The sequence below is a fragment of the Diprion similis genome, chromosome 12, assembly GCF_021155765.1.
Source record: "Diprion similis isolate iyDipSimi1 chromosome 12, iyDipSimi1.1, whole genome shotgun sequence".
In the NCBI taxonomy this organism is placed as follows: Eukaryota; Metazoa; Arthropoda; class Insecta; order Hymenoptera; family Diprionidae; genus Diprion; species Diprion similis.
Genome location: NC_060116.1, coordinates 6,294,846 through 6,322,101, shown reverse-complemented (window position 1 = coordinate 6,322,101; position 27,256 = coordinate 6,294,846). Strand labels below are relative to the sequence as shown.

At 36.8% G+C, this 27,256-nt stretch overlaps 2 protein-coding genes across 2 annotated transcripts; both read left to right on the top strand.

Moving 5' to 3' along the window:
- Positions 1-9,781: 9,781 nt before the first annotated feature.
- On the top strand, positions 9,782-11,399 carry LOC124413138 (proteasome subunit alpha type-3). The gene is made up of 4 exons (XM_046893514.1): positions 9,782-9,954; positions 10,048-10,130; positions 10,243-10,634; positions 11,024-11,399. Exons 1-4 carry the CDS (start codon positions 9,934-9,936, stop codon positions 11,290-11,292), a joined length of 765 nt encoding a protein of 254 aa, XP_046749470.1. The 5' UTR covers positions 9,782-9,933; the 3' UTR covers positions 11,293-11,399.
- A 2,923-nt stretch (positions 11,400-14,322) lies between these two features.
- On the top strand, positions 14,323-25,467 carry LOC124412949 (melanopsin-like). Its single transcript, XM_046893187.1, has 6 exons — positions 14,323-14,669; positions 17,005-17,099; positions 20,180-20,290; positions 22,471-22,730; positions 23,114-23,229; positions 25,233-25,467. The coding sequence occupies exons 1-6, from the start codon at positions 14,463-14,465 to the stop codon at positions 25,455-25,457; spliced, it is 1,014 nt and encodes a 337-aa protein (XP_046749143.1). The 5' UTR covers positions 14,323-14,462; the 3' UTR covers positions 25,458-25,467.
- Positions 25,468-27,256: the final 1,789 nt, after the last annotated feature.

Below are 27,256 nucleotides of genomic sequence, written 5' to 3'. Positions count from 1 at the left end.
TGAAAAGTGAATCATATTTGTTACTCAATTTATTTATGAAAGTTTATTCGACAGGCATCGACTCAGTATCGACAAATTATTTGGTTCTCATCATTTCTTCCAATAAGTATATTGTTGCTATTGCATATTTCGACAACTCAAGGCAACTTAAGGATAAAAATTCATCTTACCTATCACAGGCTGCATCGCACTTCGACGACGAGGTATATTTCCGTACCATCTCGTTGGACAGGTTCAGGGTTGTACGCCTGCTCGTTGCGCTGAAGTTTGAGAGAGTACACATATTAAATCACACAATCGATTCGAATTTTATCCAAGCAAACGCTGCTGCCTGTATCGACAAATACTGTATTTGACAAACGAATGGTCTGCAGAGTTTGAGAGTAAAAGACAGAATCACAGCTAAGTACGCAGACTTAAAAATCACATTTAGTTCAGAACAAAATTAGTAGAAGGGGAAAAGAGAGCTGTTAAGAAAGAAGCACATCGGTATGGTACCTGCCTTTCCTTATGAAGCAGCAATCGGTGCAGTTGCAACGTACGTTCAGTATGCTCATCTGATGAAGGAACGCAACTCAGTCCAATTCTGACCGTGACTGACGGTACGACACGAGCAGTTGATTTCTGCAAGTTGGGATAATATTTTGTTAGTCTGCAGAGTTTGGAAATAAAAGACACAAGCAGATTCAGTTTAAAATGAAATCAGTAGACAACGAAAAGATGGCTGATGAGTAAGTAATCGCATCGATGACGCACCTGTTTTTCCTCGTGCAGAAGCAGTCGGTGCAGCTTCGACGTTCGTTCTGTACGCTCGTCTGATGAAGGAATGCAATTCTGTCCGCTCCTGACTATGCCTGACGGTACGACTGAAGTTGATCTCTGCAAGCCGGGGTAATATTTTGTTATTGTATTCAATCTGTATCATTAATGGGTACACGGCATCTTGGAATTTACCACAAATTCAAGAAACAATATGATAACGATTTACGGAATAAATAATGTCCAATCGCTTTCTGTTTCAGACAAACACTACTTCATCATTTCAGGTTGCATAGCCCAACGAGGAATGAGATGATACGGAATACTAGCTCGATGTATCCGAACAGTTGTCCGATAATTCTTCATCTTCGCAACAGTACACGGTGTAAAGCAATGAATTGCGAATTGACTCGCCGTAAAGTTTCAAAAAAAAAAAACTGGTAAGTAAGAATCGTATTAATAGCGCACCTGTGTTTCCTCATGAAGAAGCAGTCGGTACAGCTTCGACATTCGTTTTGTACTCTCATCTCATGAAGGAATGCAATTCAGTCCATTTCTGACCATGGCTGACGGTAGAACTGCAATTGATCTCTGCAAGTTGGGATAATATTTTGTTAGTCCGCAGAGTTTAAAAACTAAAGACAGAAACCACGGGTAAGCGCACAGAATCAGAAATCAGATTCAGTTCAAAACAAAATCAGTAGGCGATGAAAAAGTAGCTGGTAAGTAAAAATCGCATCGATTACGCACCTGTTTTTCCTTGTGCAGAAGCAGTCGGCGCAGCTTCGACGTTCGTTCTGTACGCTCATCTCACGAAGGATCGCAATTCAGTCCATTTCTGACCATGGCTGACGGTAGAACTGCAGTTGATTTCTGTAAGTTGGGATAAAATTTTGTTAGTCTGGGCAGAGTTCAAAAATAAAAGACAAAAGTACGAATAAGTATGCAGAATTGAAAACCAGATTTAGTTCAAGATTGAATGAGTAGACCGTGAAAAAATAGCTGGTAAGTAAGAATCGTATTGGTGCTGTACCTGTCTTTCTTCGTGAAGAAGCAATCGCTGCAGCCTCGACGTTCGTTCTGCATTCTCACCCGATGAAGGATCGCAAATTAGTCAAATTCTGACGACGACTGACGGTATAACTGCAGTTAATTTCTGAAAGTTGATACAACATTCTGTTAGTGTATTCAATTTGTATCATCAATGGGTACCCAGCATTGTAAAATTTACCACAAATATAATCAAAAATATAATGATAATGTGAGAAGTAACTAATCTGTGATCGCGTTCTGTTCCAGATAATCAATACATCGCAATTTCAGGTCGTACTATTCAACAAGGCATGATAATTAAGGCACGGAAAATTAGCTCGAGCTTTCCACACTTTGTTCACTCTAAAACAGTACACGGTGTAAAACAATGGCTCGCGAATCTCTGGCTACAAAATTTCGGAAGAAAACTAAACCTGCGGCCTCATTCGGAAATGTCACAACTCACACCACAACCCTGCTTTCGAAGAATAATCTAATAAACTTGCTATCACAGGGGTACAAATGATTCGCAATGACGAGACAGTGATACTTATTTTACACTCTCGTACGCGAATTACAGCTAATATTTACCGTTTGTCGTATTGTCATCCACAATTCGCCACTAGATCACTTCGTAGATCGTATCAAATCCCGTCAGCGAAGTAAATATTTGATTGAGACTGACCGAACTGTGGTTGCGAGTGGAAGTTTGAGAAAATTTGAAGCCCCGGATAGCAACAGGTCCGTTCTGAGAATTCGGTCAGTTCCAAGAATTCGCTAACGAATCGAGAAATCGAAGCATTTGAATATTGAACCAATCACAGAGTTACCTCCTCGCGGGGGCTTCTGATTGGCAGAAACTTGACCTTCGTGTGACATACGCTCTTTTGTTTCTCTCGACTTGCCGCCAAACCGAGAGCAGCCATCTTGAGAAAAAATGAGATTGATGTTTTTCACATTTTTGATGAATTATCGGAATGACGAATCAACCGACATACCTTTCATCAGGTCGATCAAACTGGGTCGGCTAAAAAATTATTATTGTATTTTGCTAATCCCGGACTACCTGTCAAAACGACACTGTTTATTTACACACAATGTTTACAATGCAATTTTCGACGCGCATCGAACGCTAAGACTAACAATCACGGCCAACTCCAAACGAAATAAATTCGGAGCCGAATCTGGCCGATAAGTATATTACGCGATGTTGATCGAAACGAGTCTTATTAACAAATGGTCTATTGAACGACCATTCAGAACTCAGACAACTAATCAGGTCTGTTTCACCCCGCGAAAAGTTTCAATAGAACCCGGTATTGCTCGCGAACCGAATTTTTCATCAGGTTTGATACGATTAAGCAAAGCTTCAAACGTACCTCATAGCAGTGATGGATTCCCTCGACGCCAATCCTTCTATTTTCCGGGCTCCGTTATCTGCGGTCTTCATCGATCATCCATCGAACGCGATCCGCGGATTGAACTTTGGGGTAAAGCAGAGTTGGTCTGATGGAGGGGGACGGCGGTTGCACGACCGGGCTCCATCCCCTCTTCGCCCTCCCAGCCCATCTCCTTTCCGCCCAACTCCTCGCAGTCGTAACTACTTTTCGGCAGCGGATTACGCCACCCGACTAGCAAGTGTCGATCCAGAGCTTACTTCACTTGGCACATTTCCCTCCAAATATTGCGCGTCACCTGACGGTTGGTCAACAGTGCCCTACACTTACCAACTTGCCCGGTTACAATGTTGATTACTCGGTACGCCAGAAAACTTCTGTGCTAACGTTCCTCTAGCCTATTATCAATGATCTTCAAAATCCCGTATATAGCTGGTTGTCCTTAACTGGAATCATTGCTTAAACAATGATGACGAAACAAATTATCTGAAAACTCAAAATTATGAATGGTCAAAAATTTAATTGTTCGATTTCGAAATGGCTTAAATTATAAATAATCGAAATTGCAAAGGCGATTTAGTCAAAAAATTTAACAAAGAAATCGATTATGATTTTCGCAAGCAAAAAAGAGGGGTACGAACGATTTTAAGGTGTAAAATGGATATAAAGTTAACATGTTATTTTGTTATTTAATAAATTTTAACGAGTACCTCAGTTAATCGAGTAACTTAAACTTAATGGATTTTTAGTGGTGATAAATTCATTCTTCTGTATAATTTAAAGAATTCTGTTTGTAATACCTTTACAGCAGAATAAGATCATTATCATATGCTCCTCCCAAGCTAATCCCATAGTTGACTATACCCTAGAAGAAAGCGTAATATTGCATTTTTAATGTCTGTCTGCATATATTTAGATAATTTATAAAAAATTAGTAAAGTATTTTTTCTTTTAAATGGTATGTTGATATGCTTATTCCATTTTAGATGAAGATCAAAAAAAGACAATTAAATATCTACATTCACTCAATTTTCAAATCTTCTTTCCATTTATATGAATATTCATAGAATCTGGAATACTGTCACAGCGATTACCAAAAATCATATAAACTGTTTTATCAACGTTGAGTGATAATTTGTTTGGGCTAGCCTTACAGATACTTGATTGAGGTAGTGATTCATTTTTGATTCTGCATCTGACCAAGTTGTATCATACGATATTATGACAGTATCATCACGCATAGCATCAAGAAGATTATCAACATTTAACATAAACATCAAAGGTCCAAGTGTCCCTTGAGGCACTCTAATATTTTTGGTCATAAATTCACTTACTATATCATTAGTTTGAACTCTTAGCCTATTACTAAGGCAGCTGGTCAAACGCTTATGAGCATCACCTCTGATTCCATAGTTGTATATCTTATCCAGAAGAATTTTGTGGTCTACTGTGCTTTTGTCAACAAAGGTTATAGCTAACGGAGTATTGTTATCTATTTTTTATAAAATCTAATGGTGATGTTGTCAGGTGTATCAGTTGTCCCACAATTTTTAACAAACCCAAATTGTTTTCTTTTTAAATTTAAAAATTTTGGTGTAGATAATGTTTTCAAATATTTGAGCAATATTATGTATATGTATACATAATATGTATTATCACAGCATTTTTCAATGCATTTGGGCAAGTAGACTATTTAATGTTTAGATTAATTATGTGTTTTAACATCAGCAATACCACCCTCTTTCAATTTAAAATTGTAATAAATAATTCTAAAGAAATATAAGTGACAATTCCTTCAACCATTTGGGCGGTATAAAAAGTTGACATAGGAGAACGGAAGTAGTAAATCTTTGTGAATGAAATGCAGCTAAAAATTACAAACATGATCTCTGTCAGGACCGTTGCATATCTAATAACAACGAACTGGAAATTCTCAAACGTTTGAAACAAACTCCCCTGAGCTTCCGATTCTCGGCGTTGCTCAAGTTGCTCTGTTCAATCAAAAAGTCTTTCATTCTCTTTCCTAATTTCTCAAGTCTTAATTTATCCAAATTTTTACACTGCCCGCCTATTTCATCAGGAATTGACCCTCTCTGATCGGGATTTTCACCAGGTGCAAACTGATAAGGCTTCTCCAACCGGCGATCACGCACAGTGCGGCCAAATCCCACAATCCTGATCCTCTTTGTATTCTGAAATTATAACACATGCGAATGAGATCTTATCACGTGTTTCACATACATAAATTTTACATGGGTACTCAATTACGAAATAGAATAAAATCAAAATGAAAATAGAAGTGAGAATTGTCGAGTGCACGCGATGAATGGACCATGTTTGGCATTTTTAAGATCAGAATCAGCGATTTCTTGCCACACGTAAAAATAAGTTTCGCAGGCTGAATTCTTGTCATGTGGGAGTTTGTTGAAAGTAAAATCATACTTCAGCTCTACTAGTTAGAATTTCATTTGGAATAAGAGAGAATTTAAGCTGATGTGCAACGAGTGCCAAAAATGGTCGTGGAGATGAAATGAATCTCCAAACGCATCAATGAAAGAGTGTGACATAGTTTTCACTTTACTGTTTCAGTAATCCATTCATCCAATATCTCAAAACAGTTTTTCCCTTATAAATTTGAGCAAAGTGTAAAATGATCAAACGTTATTATTGGATTAAGTTTTACATCACTGATTCAAAACATACTTCTTTACCATTTGATGTTTAGTCCACAAATTCAACTAGCACTCGTGTATAGAATGAAAACGCGAATGTCGAAAACGTGAAAATTCACGAGTGACGAGAAGTGTTACCCATGGTAGTATTCATCACTGCTACTACTCTACATTATCTGTGTTATCAACAATAATTACCCAGCAATTATCATCAATGCTTCCACACTCGGAGAATTTTCCAGTACCTTACGGAAACATGGGGTCTCTTGTTCCAAATCCTCATCTTGAGAATCTTCATGTTGTTGGTTGATACCTTCGATCGCCCATTCACCTCGTATCTCAATATTGATAAGTACGCCAGAGTCCAAAATAGATCTATGATAGCATGGAAATAAATTATAAGTCAATACATTGTTCAAGCATTTTCAGATAAGAATATTATTTTTCCAAGTCAAGTTTTTTAAGTATCATAGCACTGGCTAAAGTTGACAATAACATTGTCACAATTTTCAGAAGTTTTACGATCATTCAATTGAAGGTCGAGTCCAGAAGGGGAAGAATAAAAAATGGATGCAAACGTTCTTGCTAGTGTAAAATGCATCATTCAAGTCATTATATAAGAATCTGGCGATAAATGTCAGCCGATAGTAAGTTCAGTATCTCTGAATCTTAGTCTTTACGTCGATAAGTCGAACTAGTTGAGAAGGAGTATTTTCGGTTTGAGAAATTACCAGACTCTTATAATTAAAGTGTATAATGAACGGAGTAGTTCAGAATATAATGAAAGGTACTTGAAATTCAGTCTGAAAAGAGCCATGCTACTTTTTTTTCAATATACCGTATTGGCCCAAATATAAGTCGAACCAAATTTTTTTACCTCTAATTCAGAATTTTTATTTTTGGATGTGAATATAAGTTAAATTTCAGAAGCAAATTATCTTTTTAACTACATTACACAAGTAGAACTTGAGACAAACAAAATTAGACATTTTTTCATCTATATTTCATTCAGCAAAGAGGGCAGAGACTTTGTCGGTGCCCTTGCCAGCTGTTTTTATGTACCTGATTTGTTTGAGAACCACTAGACTCCACTCTATCTGCACTCCAAACACTCATATTTGGTTGGCATGGATTTTCAAGCAAGAGCTGTAATATCTTGAAGATTTCAATATCCAACCACAGTACGAAGAAAATAAAGTGATTTAAGAGATGATGAACAAAAGAAATGGTTTTTCTTATCAATCCAAGTAAAAATAATATCTGTTTCAACCCAAAATATCGGCAATCTAATTGTAATCGAAAAAATTACTCAAAAAGCAAATAATAAATATTTTTGTGTTGTTGATTAGAGTTTTTCACACAATAGACTGAATAACTCAAATTTTACTGGACACCTCCATCAGTCATCTCTAAACCTTCGACTGGTTTTCATTACTTTTTTCAAATCAATTAACAAGGTTTGTTCTCAATGAGTCCTATTTTTATAACTTTACCTTTGCATCCTAAGTTTCTGGTAAGACCGCACATGGACAGATATTTCTAGACAAGCAGTAGTTCTTGTTCAAGTTTGTGTTTTTGGAAATCCTCATTAATTTCTTCAGCATTCTTTCAAAACTTATAAACTCTCTAACTTGCCGTATTGTTTAACATAACAATGTCATCGCTTAGGTACTTATAAATTTCAAGTTATTTTCTGTGAAAAACAAAGAGTCATTCAATAGAATCGGTTTATTACAGTATAAGTTAGCCTATTTTTCAAATTGGTGGATGATATATCAGAAACAAGTTTATACTTTACAATAAATGTGATTATAAATGTGCAGTAGTCGGACAATCTTGGACTAATCATGAAAGCCTCCCTTTTAGAATTTCGATTTAATTAATTGTACTTGTCCTCCAATTTGAAGAACTGAACCATGACTGGTAGGTATTATCGAGATTTCAAGGAAGATTCAAGGAGAGACCTTGTCATACATTCAGTACAGAATGTTAGATACATACCGTGATAAAAGTTATACGTTTTTCTGTAAACAGCCTGACTAAGTTTGATCCGTTGTTCATGGTTTGGCATCACATCTAATATGATTTGATCAAGAAGATCCACATCATTTCGAGGGCATGCAACACGTCCACGTCCAAATTCTGAAACAGTATACGTCTGCGCAAGACGCCGTTCCTCTAAGGTAACCATCAAGCCGAACGAATTGAGGAAGTGTCACTTGTCGATGAGGTTTTGTAATATTACGGATAAGTGGGTAATATTTCTCAACGATTCTCCCAATACTCCGTAACACGTTGACCCATTTTTACGTGCGGTTGACCAAATAGTAGATAAGTTGACAAAATTTCAACTGCATCCAATTGCTTCTGTGCTCCAGTTTGGCAGTATAATATTGTGTTTCAATATAGCTGTAAAGAAATACGCAGCAATTCACTTTGTTGAGCTGAGTAATTTCCAATTGTGATAACATATCACGCATAAAATGCATGGAAAATTTAGAAAATTTTGTAACACTGTAACTGTGAATCATATTTTGAAGTGAATGAGTGATGAGGAACGATTCAGGTATGCAAATAAATATATAACTAATGGAAGGAAAAATATCCTGTAGAAAAAATTACATGCACATTTTATTCACCCCAACGCCTTTTCATCATACTCCTGTAGGAATCATCCAGAGGCAACCTCTTTCGGAGATTTGAGCTTAACATAACATTCACTAAAATTTCGTCTGGAAAATCTAAAATGCTGCAAACTGCCGTCATGAAAAAAAAAAAACAAAAGGGTCGATTATAAACGACGCCTAATAGTAAGATATTCCAGTGTTGAAACCAATTTCGTCTACTAATTTTCTAAGGTGAATTCTCACGTAAATTGCCACGTAATCTGCAACTCATTTTGACTTCTAAGGTCCGTTTGAGACCGCGCTGCTAAGTAAAAACAATAATTCCACACATGCACGCTCACCTCACACCACGATTCACATGGTCGTGTCACAGATAGATATCAGTGCGAAAACAAAGCAGACTGCGTGATTCGCATCGAACAATTCATCGAACAAAAATGACCCGGATTTCAGGGTTAAGGGTTATATTTCATAGAATAATCGAAAATTGGTCATTCTTCATATCCTTCTTTGTCTCAATCTCTCCCTCTCTTTTTCATTCTCTTAACTTCATTGTTCAGAAAAGAGCCATTTCTTAAGTTATTTGAAGTCAGGGTATACCACTCATATAAATTTAGAAGTTTAGCTTCTGTCGGAAGTTCCTTATGGAAGTACATACATGGGAGAATTTTTTTTACTCAGTATATATCTTTGATTGTAAGAGTAATAATGTTCCAAAAAATCTGAACTGCAAGATTTGAGTAGTCATTTAGTGTGACTATCTGAAAAAAATAGATATCATCATGCCGGCAATCTGCCAAGCAAACAGTTCCCGGCAGGAATTTTTAATCACGAGCTCAGAATCACTTGTAAGATCCGTTGCGAAGTTCATAATCGCCAAATCTCTTCATATTTTCTATACTTCATATCGAGCCGTTCAAATTTTGCTGGCGCAAGACGTCTGTTAATTTTTCATGTGTCCTACAATCATTTAACGACATTATAAAGCATAAAAACAGCCATGGATGATCGGTTAGTGGTGGTGGATCGCTTAGTCAACAATCCAGGTGACCCGGGTATTCCCGAGCTAGACGCCATTATTGTTTACATCAGCCTTGTAGGCGATGAAGCCCCTAGCGGATTGCCGCTATACCATATAGGGCATAAAAAGTGCGTTCCGAAATTAGTTGGTAGCGCTAAAAACTCCCTAGGACAGAAACAGAGCCACTCACGAACGCGGTAGTACAAAAGAGATGAAAAATGGTTGACAGTACTGGGAGCTAATATCGAATTCCCACATTATCAACGCAGCTGCTTGCCAACTTTTCATGACCCATGGATGAGTAGTCGAGGTTTTGCTTCTGACAATTGAATTCTGATTTCTGCCTATTCACGCCGCGTCGCGTGTAAATAAATAATACAATTAATTGTGCAGAAATAATAATTTTTTAATATTCCGTAACAAGGATGAGTTCTATAGGAACAGGGGTACGTAAAACTGTTAAGAATCTATTAAATATCTACGTTCTTTCCCGGTATTTAACCATCCAATTACGATAATTCTAACCTTAAAATTCACAGTACGATCTCTCGGCGTCACAATTTTCTCCTGATGGTCGAGTATTTCAAGTGGAATACGCACAAAAAGCGGTAGAAAATAGTGGGTATGTTGAAATTTTATCATGATAAACGTAATTCATCATATCAAATATATCTGTAGAAATTAAAAAGAAAATTAATGAATGAAGATAAGCACTTCAACGAATTTTTTTTCAGCACCGTCATTGGCCTTCGTGGCAAGGATGGGGTCGTATTTGCTGTTGAAAAGCTGGTCACTTCTAAGCTTTACGAACCTGGTGCTAACAAGCGTCTATTCAATATAGATAATCATGTTGGGATGGCAGTTTCTGGCCTGTCTTCCGATGCACGACAAATCGCTGAAACTGCGCGCACGGAGGCAGCCAGCTACCGTGCTCAGTACGGCCTAGGAATACCTCTGAAATATTTGAATGATCGCGTGTCAATGTACATGCACGCTTACACCTTATACTCAGCTGTACGGCCCTACGGCTGTTCGGTTATCATCGGAGCATACGAAGCTGATGGCCCAGCAATGTACATGATCGATCCATCCGGCGTTTCTTACGGCTATTACGGATGTGCTATTGGTAAGAATTGATTTTGGCACCATTCGTATCAGCAGACGGAATGTATCGCTGCTTTTGCATCTTGCGAATGAATTTGAAAGTGTATATAATTTGCTAGTTTGTTTATTATTCACCAAGCTAAAAGATTTTTTCCTTTATTCCTTGATTTATATTAATAGGTATGACACCAATACACTACTTTACATCAGTAGTATGAACTTATTGGAGTTAAAACAATACAATTCTATCTGAATTCGGGAATTTCAAACTCAACTAATGTCAAAATATTGTAGAAATTTCATTTACTTATTAAAATTGGCTAGTATTTTGATAAAGATTACTATCACTGATTATAAGATGATTTGCAAGGTTGAAATGGCAGTAATTTTTCTTTACAATTTTTTTCGCAGGTAAAGCAAAACAGTCGGCCAAAACTGAGATAGAGAAATTGAAACTTGCCGATATGTCCTGTAAAGATTTGATCAGAGAAGCAGCGAGGATAATTTATTTGCTGCATGACGAATTGAAAGACAAACAATTTGAGTTGGAAATGAGTTGGGTTGGAAATCACACGAACGGTAGGCACGAACGTGTGCCATTCGAGATAAAGGCAGAGGCTGAAACAAAAGCACGGCAAGCAATGGACGAAGATTCCGATAGCGATACCGAAGACATGTGAAACGTGTGATGAATATTATTAAATTTAATTAAGAAATGATGTGTAATTTTGAAAAAGCTATCACGAAGTGTGTATAAATTGCTGCGAAAATACATTCTTTGTTTATACATCTGCAGCATTTTTTTATATTGAATAAAGCTTTGTTGGTTAGTCGAAAGCTTTTACCCGGTAAAAAATAAATACTTTTGTACAACGTGATAAATCGTCCACAATGTTTGTTATCGTTGCAGAAGGATAAACCTTGGGACAGATGTAAAACTCGTTTGTTTTATGTAACTGTGATCCCCGATTTTGTATTATTTTTTCAACGCCGCTTGTTTCGATTTTTCCTTTTAATTGGATAACACAAGATGAACTTATCTAAAAACATTCCGTACAGTTATGTAATACACGGTATGTATTCCGTGGGCTAAATCAAGAGAATAATCAATCAGCCTTAGCAGTGTTTGAATATAATTTTATTCGTTCGAGTTGCGAATCAAACTATCGAACTTGCTCTCGCTGATCTAGTGTGGCCAGTAAATTTATGAGCTACAAAAGTTATACTTTCACCACAGAACATCGATACCAGCAGTGACGCATATTTTTCTGCGAACGTCTTCTTTTCACTAATACTATGTGTGAATATGGAAATAATGAGAACGAGAATTACTTTCTATAACAATCGAATCAGGAAATATCAAAGAAAAAATGTTGCACACCAGGTTTTTTGATCAAGAATGAAAAGTCGACATGAGTCAAAAAATAAATCCGCCTGTGCACAAGCAACCAGTGTTACTCTCGACGTCGAGTACTAAAGTTAAAAAATCGTGAAGTAACGTAAGCTGCCTAACCACAGGCGAATCAGCATTGATGCTGTTGTTTATACGTGAAAAAAGGCGAGAACTTGATACGAGTTACTGACTATACGCATACTGTTCCAATATATTACAGAGATTATATATTATAAAGACGCAACGGTGGCAGGAAAAAGCAAAACGGCATCAGGAGATTTCACTTTTACCGGAACAGAAAGACATCACAGTGTATACAGTGTGGACGCTACGCGGCTCAAATCAACTCTCTCCCTTTCTTTCCATGGACCGCTTACCGGACTTTCAGGTTTCTAAATGTTTATCTCATTACGTACGCGATGGAATGCGAATTGTTATGTAACAGTTGCGTATGGCGGTGAAGCGCGCGTATTTTCCGGGCAGAAGATTTACTCCACGAATGTTTAGACAAGGATCATACATATATGAACAAATATAGGAACAAAGCAATCCCACTGCAAAATTTTTGCACCTGCTTTTGCTTTTAATTTTACAACTCTGTGATTATAGATGTCCGTAATGCCACGTTGATCTCTGCAAAAAAAATTTACTGCTTTTTGAAATGTATGAAGAGCTATATACGCGTGTAACACTATTCAAAGAGTTAATAACGTGGTTTTTCATCTTCTTCTTCTTATTCTTCTTCTTCTATGACTGTTATCTTCTCCGTGAGATAAGTACCACAAAATTAATATCCCACGTTTAATAAGCCGCGGCAATGAAGAAGCAGGTTTTAAGTACAAGCATCGCCCCTTGTATTATTAAACTTTGTCAAATATTTACTGCTTCATAAAACTCTCGACTATACATTGTCAAAGACGTATGCAACGTCGTTAATAATTGCACTAATTACGGTCGGTCCTTGGCTCTAAGCCGTCGTTTGAGGGGTGATTTTTGACCGACGTAATACTCACCGCCAACGATTTACCCATGCTGTACAGGACTTATTGTTAGAATATCGCGAGTTTTAAAACGTAATATCGGAGAGACGCGGGCGGCGCGTGCCAGTCAGGCTGCAGACTTTGCGCAGATGGATCTTTCAAACGGGGGTTGCGGATAGCGCGGAGGGTTGGACGCGGGCGAAATCTCGATATATAAGGGATGTAATTCTAAGCGTGCTGCCAGTTTGTCTCCTTTTTGAGACCCGCACGTGCCGTTCGAACGCACGTGCTCAGGCGTGATTTGCGATAATAATTTGCGGTGAAAAATTATATGCAAGCGTCCGATGAGTTAAGGGAAAAATAATGTTTCGAATCACGAATAAATAACCGCGATGGAAAAATTATGAATAAATATACAGACAATTTTATCGTTCACTATTATCTACGTAAATTTGAGAATAACAAACGTTGTTTTCAAATTCCTACCAACGAAGCTTAAGAACACATGTAACTAGTTTACGGACCTTATTATAAGTATATTACCTGTTTACGTTCTGAAAGTATAATTAGAAGCCGAACATTTTTTGTCTGCCTACACAATAACTGACAACTATTCGACTAACCGTAAGACAAATACTTAATATCCAACCTTGGCAATTGCAATGTATTTAATGCATTGTTCACACGTCTTTATACGTGTTCGTGGGAAACGAACTTCATTAGAGAACAACGATTGGAAATTTGTGCGCGCTGGAGGTGATATATAAGGATAATTTGAATTTTATCACGTGTTGAGTATCAGCGCGTGTTGGCCAATAAGGACTTTCTTACCTCAGGTATAAACTCTCAACAAATTAATTCGGTCATTAGTTTGATGAACTTTGTCTTTTTTTAAAAAATCAAGAAACATGCAACCCTCGTGTGAATATAATAATTTGTTAAAAAATTCTAGAGGTCTTTAAAAAGATCGCTAACCAGACTGATACAAAAAAGGGAAGAATGGATTCACTATTGTCGGAAAATAATTGCTTAAAAATTCGATTCGATCGCGCAAGGACTGACGGTGATTATTCAATCAACGAAATGAAAAGGTGTGTTTCATGAAAGAAAATGAAGAGCGCAGAATTGAATTGGAACGCCTAATTAATTTCGATCCGTTCGATTACGAGATTGATGCAGAAGCGTCGGTCTGAAAGTCGGCGGGAAGTTTTACAAGTAACATTGTAATTCAATATAGCCGAATACTTTCGACTCTGGACATTTTCTCCCCCTCAATGAAATTGCAATAGCACATATATAAACATTTGAAACGGAAAAAGGAAGATAAATTATTCGAGTCGAAATGATAACGATACGGCTTCAAAACTTGGTCGGAATTGTTGTATGGCGAACAATGCAAATTTTGTACCAAGTTAACCAGAGTTCGAGACGTCTTGTTCCGTCGAGTGCCGTATAAACCTGTGTGTAATAACCAAGAATGTCCCTCGAAGCTTTGAATGCGAGCAACGGGATTGAGGAGCAGGAGGTGGAAGATGTGGGAAAAACGGCGTATCTGGGTACCGCAGCTGTTTTAATAGCGATCGGTGTTCTCGGTGCACTTTTGAATATGACTGTGATATTCATCATGCTGCGAGATAGGCAAACTTTGTTAACGCCGGTCAATGTGGTATTGCTGAATTTGGTGGTGAGTGGCAAAATAAACGTGGTTTTTATTGCTTTTATTTTTATTGTTATCGTTAGTCTGTACTCGAGGCAATTTGGCAAATTTTACGCAATTAAATGCACACTGTTAATTGATTTACCGCGTATTGCGAGGGCTATAAAACTTTTGTGAAATTTTAAAAACACCCAGCGATGACGCGTCGTGCTAATTACTGTCTGCAGAAATTTTACCTCTGACTGTATGTTAAGCACTGTGCGTAAAATAAACCGTCGGTAATTAATGTTTATGGATGGGTATACGCTTATCCTTGGTGAAAAAACGTTGCCGCAATACCGAGGGAAAATTTATACTTTCGTTGATTTTACCACGGGATAGTCGTGCGTTGAGTATTTGTCAAATTAGATATTATATTCGTGAGGTATGGGGATCTCCTTAGAAATACAAAAGTATAAAATCCTATAATTATAGAGGAAAGCTTGGATATCGATACGTCGAAATTATTATTAACCAATTTTTTTCATTCCACTCTAGAATAACACATTTCATTTAGGAAACAATTTTCCACAGTAACTGACATACATTTTCTTCTTTCGGTGGTCAATTTAATTCGCTATTAGCCGATCATAATCGATATCCACGCAATTGGTGGTAAAATTGGATATTTAACGATGCTGACGTCTTGGAAATAAACTGTTTCAGGGAATTTGTCGAAAATAGTCTTTCGAATAAAGTAACCCACTGTAGAGTAAAATCGAATAAATCACCACAATTTGTAACAATTTTGAAATTATTTGAAACGAATATCGATACACTGGATTATTTGCGTGATGTGCCCCGTATGGACTCCTAATTATAGGCAAATCAGCCCCGCCGAAACTCGGACCTTCTCAGAATACATTTGTATCCCGATTTACCTACAATTAAGGGTCCCTATGGGGCGCATCACGGAAAACACCCAGTGTATATGGGGCATTCCACGCCAATTTGACCTGGATTTTACCTGTGACCTTTCGGATTTGGCGTGCGATTTTTTGATATGATTAATCTCACTTTGAAATGTACACGGTTTTTCTTTTTTTTTTTTTTTTTGACTCAATGTGAATTATCTAACGATTTTTAGAAACGATCTCATCGACCAACCAAAATTAAAAATTTGACCGAAGTTCTGAAAAATCCTGCATCAGACATTGGATTTTTAGGAAAAAAAAAAATCCTAAAATGGTACCGAAAAATATGAAAATGTTTCAGCAACTATCCATAGTAAAATGACTTTCGTTTCTAATTTTTTTTAAGTTTTTTTCCGTGAAAGTTTGAGAACAGTAAGAAGGGAAAATCAGCCCACTCCAGATCCAATCTCGAAAATTTTGATATCCGAAACAGGATTTTTTAGAATTTTTCAAAAAAATTTTGGTAGGTCAATAAAATCGTTTCTAAAAATTGTAGAAAATTCAAATTGAGTCGAAACAAAAAAAAAAAAAAAAAAAGAAAACTAGAGTACCTTTCAAAGTGCAAATAATCATCTAAAACATTGCAGGCCAAATCTGAGAGCTCAAGGCTACAACCGAGGTCAAATTGGCGTGGAATGCCCCATATAATGTAGGGTGCGTTCCAAAATTAGCTGACAGTGGTAAGACTCCCTAGGAGAGAGACAGAGCTACACACGAACATGCCAGCGCAAGAGAGATAAAAGATTTTTGACAAAACTGGTAGATAATATAAGAACGATTATCAAATAGACCATAATTACGAATATAGGAATTTGATGAACACAACTAATAACCTACGACTATCTAGTGATAAAACTAATAAAACGGGTCGACTTTTGGCGAACCTGGAGCCTCTTTAGACAGGAATTTTGCCAAAAATTCAAACCGGGACCGCATACACGTGGCATTTTACGTTGTGCTTGCAGGCTGCAGATGACTTCATCGATTTCTCTGGCTGTTGCACACGTGCTACCTGTTGCTCGATAACCGATATACGATAATGATAACGCGGTTGGAGAGGGAAGAAATTTATTGAATAACAAGTTTGGCTCTCTCTTCCTATGGAAATATCCGAGAAAAACACAAGTATGTGGTATCGGTGGAGATATTTGTTTTGAAAAAAGATTGAGACGGATAAGAAAAATTGTCTAAAACTTATCAATCAACTTCACGATTGAAATATTATAATATTATAATCGCGAGATGTGCAAGCACGAGAACCACAGCCTAAGAATTCTTCGAAATAATTACGTCTTTATATGAAAAAAAAAAAACGTGGCATCGTCCCAAAAGAGGCCATAAATTCGCAGCACTGGGGTGTAAAGTGAGCTCTTACACTGTATGTACAAGTTGAATATTTGTCATTGTAGATCGGCGACTTCTGCGTATCAATTATCGGTACTCCGTTTCCAACCGTATCTGCAATCCTTGGAAGATGGTACTGGGGCTACACGGGTTGTCTTTGGTAATTAAATATTATATTTATGATACAATTTTTTAATAAATAAATCACATATTAGAAAGTCAATCCTTGGTCAAGTTGAGATTTTGTAATTTCCTTTTTTTTCATGCAATTTAACTCCAGTAAATAATTATATATTATAGTGTTTTCCAAAAGTCTCTTTGCATTATATCACACTTTCTACAGTCTTCTGAAATTTTGAATAATAAGAAACCGGAGACATCCAAACTCCTGTTCTGCATTTCTCGAGAGAAGGATCTAATTACTTGACACCGAAGTGAACTTAAACTTCAGTTCGCTTGAAGAGCTTGTAAATTACACAGTGATCGTATATCTGTCAAGGTTGTAACGAGATATACCTGCACGACATAGTTGTACGAAACTAAATGGTACAGGTATTGCGCAATGTGCGTGCAGATGGCAGTTACAGGCGAGATTGGCATGCCGTTAATCACTAGGCGAGATCTTGACCGTAAAACGTAAGAAGAAACGAATAAAAAAAAAAAAATAAATAAAAAATAATAAAACGCGTTAATAATACCGTAATCATCAGTTTACTTTACTGTATTATGAGTATTCTAATCTAATAATACGGCAATACGTCTGTCCCATTGACGAAACCGACGACTCGTTTAAAAATGATAATTTGCGAGAATAACTGCGTGAAAAATTCATGAGATTCAATCGTACCTCTACGGTGCTTGAGGACTTTCTTCATTCTGGATTCTGATCCTCCGCAATCGGTGCGAAGTTGCAACCTTGATCCGCTTCGGTCGAGCTGTGACTTTAAACGATTTAATTAAAAGGTTTTGACAGTTGAATCCATTTACGGCATCTGATCGGACGTGTGATTATTAAGAAATTCAGTTTTACGTATCTCTGCTGCGTTTATCGTGCCTTCAATTTAACACTGGGTGTGAAATGTTGTTTACTGAATTTCTATGAGTTATGGAGGCTGGTTGGTCCATGACGATAATTTTTCTTAATTTTATTTTAAGAGAATACTTCGTTTCGTATTTACCAAATTTTTGCTGATTGACTTATACTGTAAAAGAAATCGGAAATCTGCTTCAAGAGACTTTGTGAAAAGTAGTATTTTGAATAAAATGATCAATCTTATAGGGTGAAATCGAAGTAATCTATCAGATTTTCAATAACTTGAGATGTGATTTGAAATAAAGCATCGATACCTAAGCTTTTATTGATAAGTCCGGAATTATTTATTTATCCAAATCTGAAGAGATCTTTTACTCAACGTGTGACCAACTGGTAATGAAATTAATAAAAAGCATCGAATTTTGGCCAATTAACCTCCATTGATGTTTGTTCGAATTGGAACAGCCTGACTCGATTTAAATTGAATGAATTATTCCTGCCTTCGATTTTGTAACTTGTAAAATAAAATATTATTCTAAATATATTGAATGGCATCTCTACAAATGCATTTCTTTAGAAATTGAAAATTGTACAGAAGTATTGCATAAGATCGAATGAAACTGTTTTGAATTGAAAAAAATTCTTTGCTTCTTCATACTACGTATAATTAAACAAATAATTTCTTTGGTCAAAGTATTAATTTATCAAGCCTTCTAAATAAAAACAAAACATTCCATTGACACCGAGATAACTGTCTACAGCGAAACATTTCTCCTCGGTGATGTAACAGATTATATCATACGTATAACATCATATTACCAGGGGCGTAATTCATTAGAATCGAGTGACTTCGTAGGTAAAATATCTGTTTATAATAACGTGTCAACATGAAGTGTATTTGAACTTTGCCCGGGGTTGAAACGCGCGATAAAATCGGTTCTACTTTCCATGCCTACAAAGAGCGCCTTTGACTCTTGGGATTCGTTTATCGTTATTAATGGTATATATCTACGAATCCTACGAACCCCTTGAGATCCCTCTAATTCGAATTTCCGAAAGTTAGATACGTCGCATATAACAACCGCTGACCGCAGTTCACATAAATTAGTCACGATGAAAGAGATACTTTTCAGAGTTCAGTAACCGCGGAATTTTGTTATTATTCGTTTATCTATTCGTTTATTTTCGAATTATCTTCCAGTTCCTCATCGTTGATTACCAATTGCTGAATCAACCACGGTTGTAAGATCCGTTAATTAGCGAACTTCATCGCTGAACTGATTCTGCAACAATATTACGCCTAATTTAGCACACATTTTCGATTGATGTTTTGGTAAGATCAAAATCAACAGAATTTGTTTGTTTTATGTTTATCTTCTCGTTGCCATTGTATATACGCTGTATATATTCTTCACATTTTTCTCTTCAAGTTGTATGAATAAATACTGGATTCGCGGAACACGTAAAGTTTGCAAATATATTCGAATTTATGGAGCTCTTCGTTCCTTCGATAAGTCTTACATGGGGATCGCCTGAAAACATCTGCGTGGCCGAATGAATGAATAAATAATTCTCAATGCGTCAATATATAAATAAATGTGTATATATGTATACTTATAATACCTGCGATAGGAATTGGTCAGCTGCTGGAAAAGCATTTTAGAAGTTACGAACAATTTTTAAATTTCGAACAGTGTAAGCTGAAAAACTTAATTACACGGATCTGCAACAAAAAACTGCAAAGGTTTTTTCCACTGTTTCTTATAGATTTTTATTTTCATTTATATTATTTTTATAAAATATTCAAAAAAACTCTATCATGTCAGGTTTTTTCTTGAACTCGTTTTTGTAATTTCATTTATAGTGAAACTCCCGTTTAACTCAGAGTCTGGTATCCTATTCTTGATTCTAAAAATCCTATGCAAAATTGTGATTTCTTGCTTTCATAACACCTTGTATTTTGCAAAAATACTTTACGCGACTGAGGAAAATGAAAGTAATTTTTTCATTAAGCACACTCAAAAACATAATATTTGTGAATAACAAATAACATATTTTTTGCACGCCTGTGATATACACAGAGTTATCACATGATTCTCGGTCTATGCACAAAAGTATAATAGATCCAGACGAACAAATTGCAGGAATAAAAGTCTTTATCTCCCTTGTTTGACTTCCTTCGTTCTCTGCCTCTGATTTGGATTCAGGTACGCTTGGTTCATGTCGACTTTGGGGCTGGCCAGTATTGGAAATCTGACGGTTTTAGCGATAGAAAGATGGCTGCTTGTGACACGACCGATGAGAGCTTTCACCATAAGGTAGGTGAATATATATTGTAACAATTGCGTTATTCCGGCGGTAAAATAAAGTGCAAGAATAAAAAGCAAGACGTAATTTGGGAAAAATTCCACTGAATTCACCGCATAAAATATATTGGAAGGTAAAGGAAAAACAGCTCGAGTCAAGCCTCACGAAAAATTGTTCCCATTTTTGCAGGAGCGATATTACAATGTAATTTCATGGATAATCTACATGAAAATTCCTGATGGACTCCGTTGATCTTTGTCGTATTTTTTTCGGTTGAATTTTTCGCCCGTTTTTGTGTACCGCAGAGTTAAAAATAACAAAGAACGTGCGAGTAGTTTGTATTCCGGGGATTAACCGAGTCCTGATAAATCGTATTCTCCGAAGTCCAAAGAAACTCGATACCGGGGTTCAGAAACCCGTTTTTGGGGTTTACCTTACCCTGGAATTATCGGATAATGGGGTCGCGAGCTTCGTTATAATTATTACGAATGTGCTCGCGTTGGACGGTTGGAAGGTTGTTCGTGAAATTGCAGGGAAAATTAAATCGGCTGATAGCAACGTGCCGGTTATTTTTGGCGGTATTGTAATCGAAATTCTGTTGAAACTTTAGAAACGTGCTCCGTAATTGCGTATCAAGTATACGAAGAGGGGAAGAATCGCGCGATCCTGAAACTTGAATTCACAAGGAGGAATGCAGGATTACTGTAATATTTCCAAAGGTCTTTTATTACCAGCCACAATCCGCCTCTAAAGATGCTTCCTGCGGATTACAGGACCGACAGTCTGCAGGTCTCTTGTTAACATTGACTCGAGATCTTAGATTCCTGTTTCAAATGATCAGAAGAAAAATTCTTCTCGGAAGTTTAACAGCTTTGACGCGTGCGTCTGTCAGTGTAGCGTTGAGTAAGAAACTCGTCGTTCAATTTCACATAAAACGACGATGAGAATAAAAATGGAATTTCCGAGGAATGTTCGCTTCGTCCTTTTGCACCTACGCGTTTTTCCGCTATTCAGTCACAGTCTGAACCCTAAGAATTTCATCCCACGAAACAGATTGCATAGGTGAGATATGATCTTATTGAAAGCATTATATATCCGCTTCCGGATGAAGTGAATAACCTCATCGTCGCGTTATAATCATAACAATTTTGTGCCTCGAGTCTTTTCATCTTCGTGTATTGCAAAAACTCATTCTTTAGTTCACCGATCGATCGTTTCTACTTGCTGTTATGACAGTTATGTCGAAACGAACAAATTACTGTATTCACTGTCGTCGTAAGGTTTTAAGTTAATGCATAAAATAATTGGTACGATTTAAATTTATAGGGTTTCTAACTCTCCGGAAAAGAGAAGGCTCTTTCTTTAACGAAAGGAAATTTTCGTCGACAACGTTCCTGATTATATCTTGACCCCGCGTGTGATACAATGGTGTCAAATTCTCCGAGTAAGACTATCGACGAATTCTTAGATACGAAAATTTTTGCTTCACAAATTTACGAAAGGCCTGCATTCGCTCAAGAAAGTCGCAGTAATAAATTAACGGTTTGAAATAATATCGTAAATCAATGGAACTCGAAGTATTACCCTGAGCTGACTCAAATCATTTGATGTGATTGCGATTCACTGGAAATCACATGATAGCGTTGCAGATGAAATCCTGGAAATCGTTGTTCAAGTTTTGAGGCAAAGGCCAAATATCAACAATTTATTGCTTCGATGATTCCAAGTTTATCAAGGGATTTCTGTTAACTTTTAGTGATTTGTTACGATTTCCTGTGATTCAATGAAATCCGTAAACGCCTAAAAACCTCCTCTGATGGTAAAAAAATTCTTAAGAACGGCGTGGAAATTACAGAAGAACGTTAATGAATTGAATTTATTGACATTCTATTTTCAAAGCATTTCTTCCGACATCTCCCTAGAAAAAAAATCGTCGACGGATAAGATCCTGCAATTTTCATATCTCCTAAAAAATTCAACACAATTCGTTTGTCTATGCGTGTGGAACCGTATCGTCTTTGAAAGATTCGTCGAGTCGGAGAAAGCCTGTATCGGAATAAAAAATCGAGCATTTCATCAAATAATCACGAACGCATGGGCATTTTCATCCCCGCGACTTGTCAAAGCTGTTCCAAGGGAAGACGATCGATTTTACGAGAATTAAATTGTACCCTTTTTAACTTTCGTACAGACAAGCCTTGTACCTGGTATCGGGGGTTTGGATCTACACGCTGTCACTGACGATCCCCCCCCTCTGCGGATGGGGAAGCTACGGACCAGAAGCCGGAAATCTGTCTTGCAGCGTTTCCTGGGAAGTCCACGATCCCGCGATCGGTAGCGACACCTACATCGCGTTCCTCTTCTTCTTCGGCCTGGTCGTTCCGGTGATTCTGATATGCTGGAGTTACTTCGAGATAATACGAACGCTGAGGAAGGTCAGGAAGAGAGCCGGTACGTCGATTGATTTACTCCGACTTAAAAATCCGCCTCTTTCGTAACTTACGAGGTGGATTTATCGCACGTGAATAATTAGATTGAATAATTACACCGATTATAATTCAAGGGTCTTCCGTGCGACCTCAAGGCATACATAATCGTTAAGTCAATTGTCGGTTGGTCAATGTCTTTCGAAAAATTCATTGCGTGATAGATTATCGGCAAGTATGATTAAAGTTTTAAGCAACCACATCATCAACTTCGTTAAACGATTACTCGGCGTTCGGTTGAAGCGATAATAATAATCAAAATCATAGTCGTACTTGAGAAATGAAAGAGAAGCAAGAAAAATTTCAAATTTGAGGTTCTAACAATTTTGCTCAAACTTTTATTTTCAGGTTCCAGAGGCAAGTACGAGGCGAAAGTTACCAAAATGGTGGCTCTCATGATCATGGCGTTCCTGATAGCCTGGACACCTTACTCGATCTCGGCTCTATCTGCGCAGTATCTGCAGGTAGTCCAAAAAGCACAAACTAAAATTAAATCGTCGTTTTTGAACTCTGGAATTGGGTTAATGTCACCCTAAGTTTTTTCCGTGTAATTGTCCGCCGTTGTTTGGAGTTAATATCAAAATTTCTCCTACGACACGCCCCTTTTTTCGAGGTTAAAGCCTTGAAGTAAGATGCGTACCAACAGTCCAAAGAAATCCCTATATTTCTAGGGAATTATTTTTCTGGCGAACGCTACCCTGCTCGGTAACGCCATCACGTATAGTCGATAGCGTGAGTTATTTAAAGTCCCGCTCATTTTTTCCCCACGCAGATTCAACGTCACAAAAATTAATCACCACCGATCTAGGGTATTTCGGCGCATATTTAATGTAATGACTGCAGGTTCGTTATTTATTAGCCTTCGAAAAAAATGCCTGCACAAAGTTTTGATGAATGTTCATCATAATACAGAAATGAACGGTCATGACACGTCGCAGTTTTACGGGCTGTAAAAAAAAATCAGTTCGACCCAAATCGGCTCTAATCACTAATTGTAAGGTCGAGCAAGAATCAACGCTGCGGCTGATATATCGTTAAACAGTCTCGTGCATCGCGAATATCTATCTACGGCTAGTTTCATTCTAGACGCTACAGGTGACGAGGATCGGAGGACTTTTAAAGGAGTCTCAGGGTGACACGTGGAATAAAAATTACAACTTCTATAAGGACGGCGCGCATTTTTATTACGGACATTGCGCCTAGTTGCAAACGAGTTTTCCAATCTTGCGCACGAAAAGTTCTTCGGTATACCTACCTACGTTATAACGCAGCTAGTTACCGAGTTCCGAGTTGGTTGTTGATTCGAAATTCTTTCAAGTCTTTAAAATTAATTCGACCTCATAAATTCCCCAAGTTTTCTTGCTCGATCATTTCAGAAGGTGGTTTATATTTATATATATATATATATATATATATTTCCACCTGCATTATGTGTAAGTTCTTTATTTTTATTTTCGAATCCCTCTCCGATGATGAATCGGTCCCACTGTGTTATTAGAGTGTTTTTTCAGTGGATCCTGAAAACAGTGATAATACAATGATATTCCAGGTAATCGCTCAAATTCCACTCAATTCTTCTTCGTGTAGTTGTGAAGTTTTTCCACCAAGGTTTTGGTGGTTTTACCGAAATTACAATCGGAAAATCCACTCTGGTATCACCAAAATATCGCCGATAAACTCTTTTGAACATAAAACATTTCCGCACTATTTTATTTCAACAGATTTTAAGTCTGTTTTCAGTTATAAGTATGAGTTTCAGAAATTCACTGCTATTCCAGTGTAAGAAAGAATAAGAAATTTTTTCAATTTTCGTATTATTCTAATGGCGGAGTAAAAAAAATTTCTAAAGCTATACCTCTAATTCATAGAATGGTTTACGGTATAAAAAGCGTTTGCTAGATCTAAAAAAAAACTGCTTCACTTTCGTCTAGGTGATCATAGATAAAATCTGTTAAAGTAGCTATGGCTTCATTTGTGCCTACGACTTTCTTAAATTAAAAAATTGCTTGCTGAATTCGACCTTATTTTTATTTAAAAAAATCAGTTAACCCGTCGTGTACTAAACTTTCGAAAACTTTTGCCAAGTTCGATACAAACGCGATTAGACGATAATTAGTTAATTTAGTTCCATCGGCTGATTTCTAAAGCGGGATAATATTTACAGGTTTAAAATGAACATGGAAATCAGATTATTCCAAACATAAATTAATAACACGCGTTAAGGTTTTAGTCACGAAATAATCTAAGGTTTTTATAACGTTTCAATGTATTTCATCGATACCACCTTCCGAATTTCTAAGATTCTTAACAATATTGCTGATTTCGAGTTCTGCGGTACGTGACAAAAATATTGATTTTTTTCAAAAATTTTTTTTCAAACACTGTATTTAATTTCCTTAGCACGTTTATTTTTTCTAATTCAATTCACTCAACAGTGATATACTTATCTCGATTTAACGAGTTTCAGGTTACGTCAAGCCCAACAGTCGCGATAGTTCCAGCGCTGTTGGCGAAGTCATCGATCTGCTATAACCCGCTGATATACGTCGGGATGAACAGCCAATTCCGTACTGTGATGAAACAGTTCTTAGGATTGTCAGAATCTACAAGACCAGCAACGATTAGTCAACACACGGGAGTAAGCGCCAGCAACCGAGCGGGCGTTAATCCGATACAAATTGAGAAGGAATAATGTCCGTCAGGTTTCTCTCTTTTTATTTTCTTGCTTCTTTCGATACGACGAAAAGGTCTCTCTTCGACGAGGAACGCAAAAACTAGAAGCGCCAGATGCGTTCGTTGAACGAAAAGCGTGGCGGTCATCGACTATACACAGGGTTAAGGGTTCTACCCAACTGACGAGCAAAAAAAAAAAAAAGGGTATTTCCAAAAATGTTTTTAACAAGTTTTAACTCTAAATATTGATATAGGCTTTGTTATGCTTACAAAATAATCGCTTTTTATACACGAAAATCGTAGTTGAAAAAAGGGAGGATGATTTCTCGGAGATGGTTGACCTGAGACCAATAAATCGAACCGTTTTAGCTTCAGATTGTTAATGGACTTGGATTGAATCATACGTTTTTTGAAATTTTGAGTTGACTATATTTTTTCAACTTTTTCAAAAAATGGGTGCAATTTTGTTAATTTTGCAAATATCAAAAATCGTATGATTCATTCCAAGGCCATTGACATGCTGAATCTAAAACCGTTCTATTTTTTGGTTTCAAATTAACAATCTCCGAGAAATCATCGAAAATCCGTTTTCAGACTGATTTTCAACTACGATTTTCGTGTGTATGAAGTGATTCAAATAAAGAATTTTTTTTTAAATGTAATTCGATAGTGTATTTATTATCCCTTACAGAGCCTATATCAATATTTACAGTTAAAACTTGTTAAAAAAAATTTCGATAAATCTTTTTTTTGTTTGCCAGTTCGATAAACAACTGAAGAAGAAGGAAAGATTTGCATGAAGGTTATCATTCCTACAGGATGAATAACGTTTATAGTGTATAATCAGCTGGACGGCAGATAATAAAAATATTAACTAATGAATTAATAATCCATTTACTATAAATTTCACTTATTCTCATTTTCTTCGCCGAATACAACTCACTTTGGCTAACAACAATTAATCCGCGTATAATATTTTTCCTAACCGTGTATCGAGCAGCAGTTTCACTTTCGGAATACAGATAGTAGATATATAGCGTTTAAAACTTATCCGGCATTGCAAGGTGTTGCGTGTGACGTGAGGTGAATGAGTATCGGTGAAAATTAGGGTATAACTTACTGCAATTGTAAATTGTCGCAATAACATTATATATTTGCAATTAAGCGACTATATAATAAGCGACGAGTATAATCATATAATTATTGTGATAATGCTAAGCGTCGATATAATATACGTATGTACATATATACATAACGTGTGTATAAGTATATTTTAACATTTACTGCGACCGCATATATTAATCAAATCGTCCGTTTTTGGCTTCGTCGATAAATAAATATCGACACCTGGAGAATCGACTGGCCTTCGCGTGCCTCGTTAAATTGTTCAATCAACTTCGTCGTATAATATACATATACACACACATATATATATACGTATATATATATATATTATAAAACGATTATTCTGTGCAATGCCATTATGCTATTGTCTTCGATAATAATAATACATTATACCAATGTGTTTTCGAAAGACAGATTATGTGCACAATGGGTCTATTTTTAAGAAACAACTATTAGTTCTGCAACTATCTTGTCCTCATGCAGCAATTGTAAAGCCTTCTGGCGCTGACCAAACGCGACGGTGATTAATTGAGATTCTTATCTGCTGAAAATTGAATAAACACAATACCTACAACGTGAGGTGGCAAAGTGCATTGGAAAAATTGACGGTGATGATCGCTATGCGTGGTAATTGTTGGAATATTGTTTTTGCTCTGTGGTTTTCACATGCATAATGTATTATTCAATATGTAC

What these genes read in the sequence shown, in the direction of transcription:
- LOC124413138 (XM_046893514.1), top strand. Translation starts at nt 9,934, where the DNA reads ATGAGTTCTATAGGAACAGGG. An exon ending in TGAGTTCTATAGGAACAGGG is followed by an intron (nt 9,955 to 10,047) that starts GTACGTAAAACT and finishes TAAAATTCACAG; the next exon opens with TACGATCTCTCGGCGTCACA. An exon ending in CTATTACGGATGTGCTATTG is followed by an intron (nt 10,635 to 11,023) that starts GTAAGAATTGAT and finishes TTTTTTTCGCAG; the next exon opens with GTAAAGCAAAACAGTCGGCC.
- LOC124412949 (XM_046893187.1), top strand. Translation starts at nt 14,463, where the DNA reads ATGTCCCTCGAAGCTTTGAATGCGAGCAACGGGATTGAGGAGCAGGAG. An exon ending in TGGTATTGCTGAATTTGGTG is followed by an intron (nt 14,670 to 17,004) that starts GTGAGTGGCAAA and finishes TTGTCATTGTAG; the next exon opens with ATCGGCGACTTCTGCGTATC. An exon ending in ATGAGAGCTTTCACCATAAG is followed by an intron (nt 20,291 to 22,470) that starts GTAGGTGAATAT and finishes ACTTTCGTACAG; the next exon opens with ACAAGCCTTGTACCTGGTAT.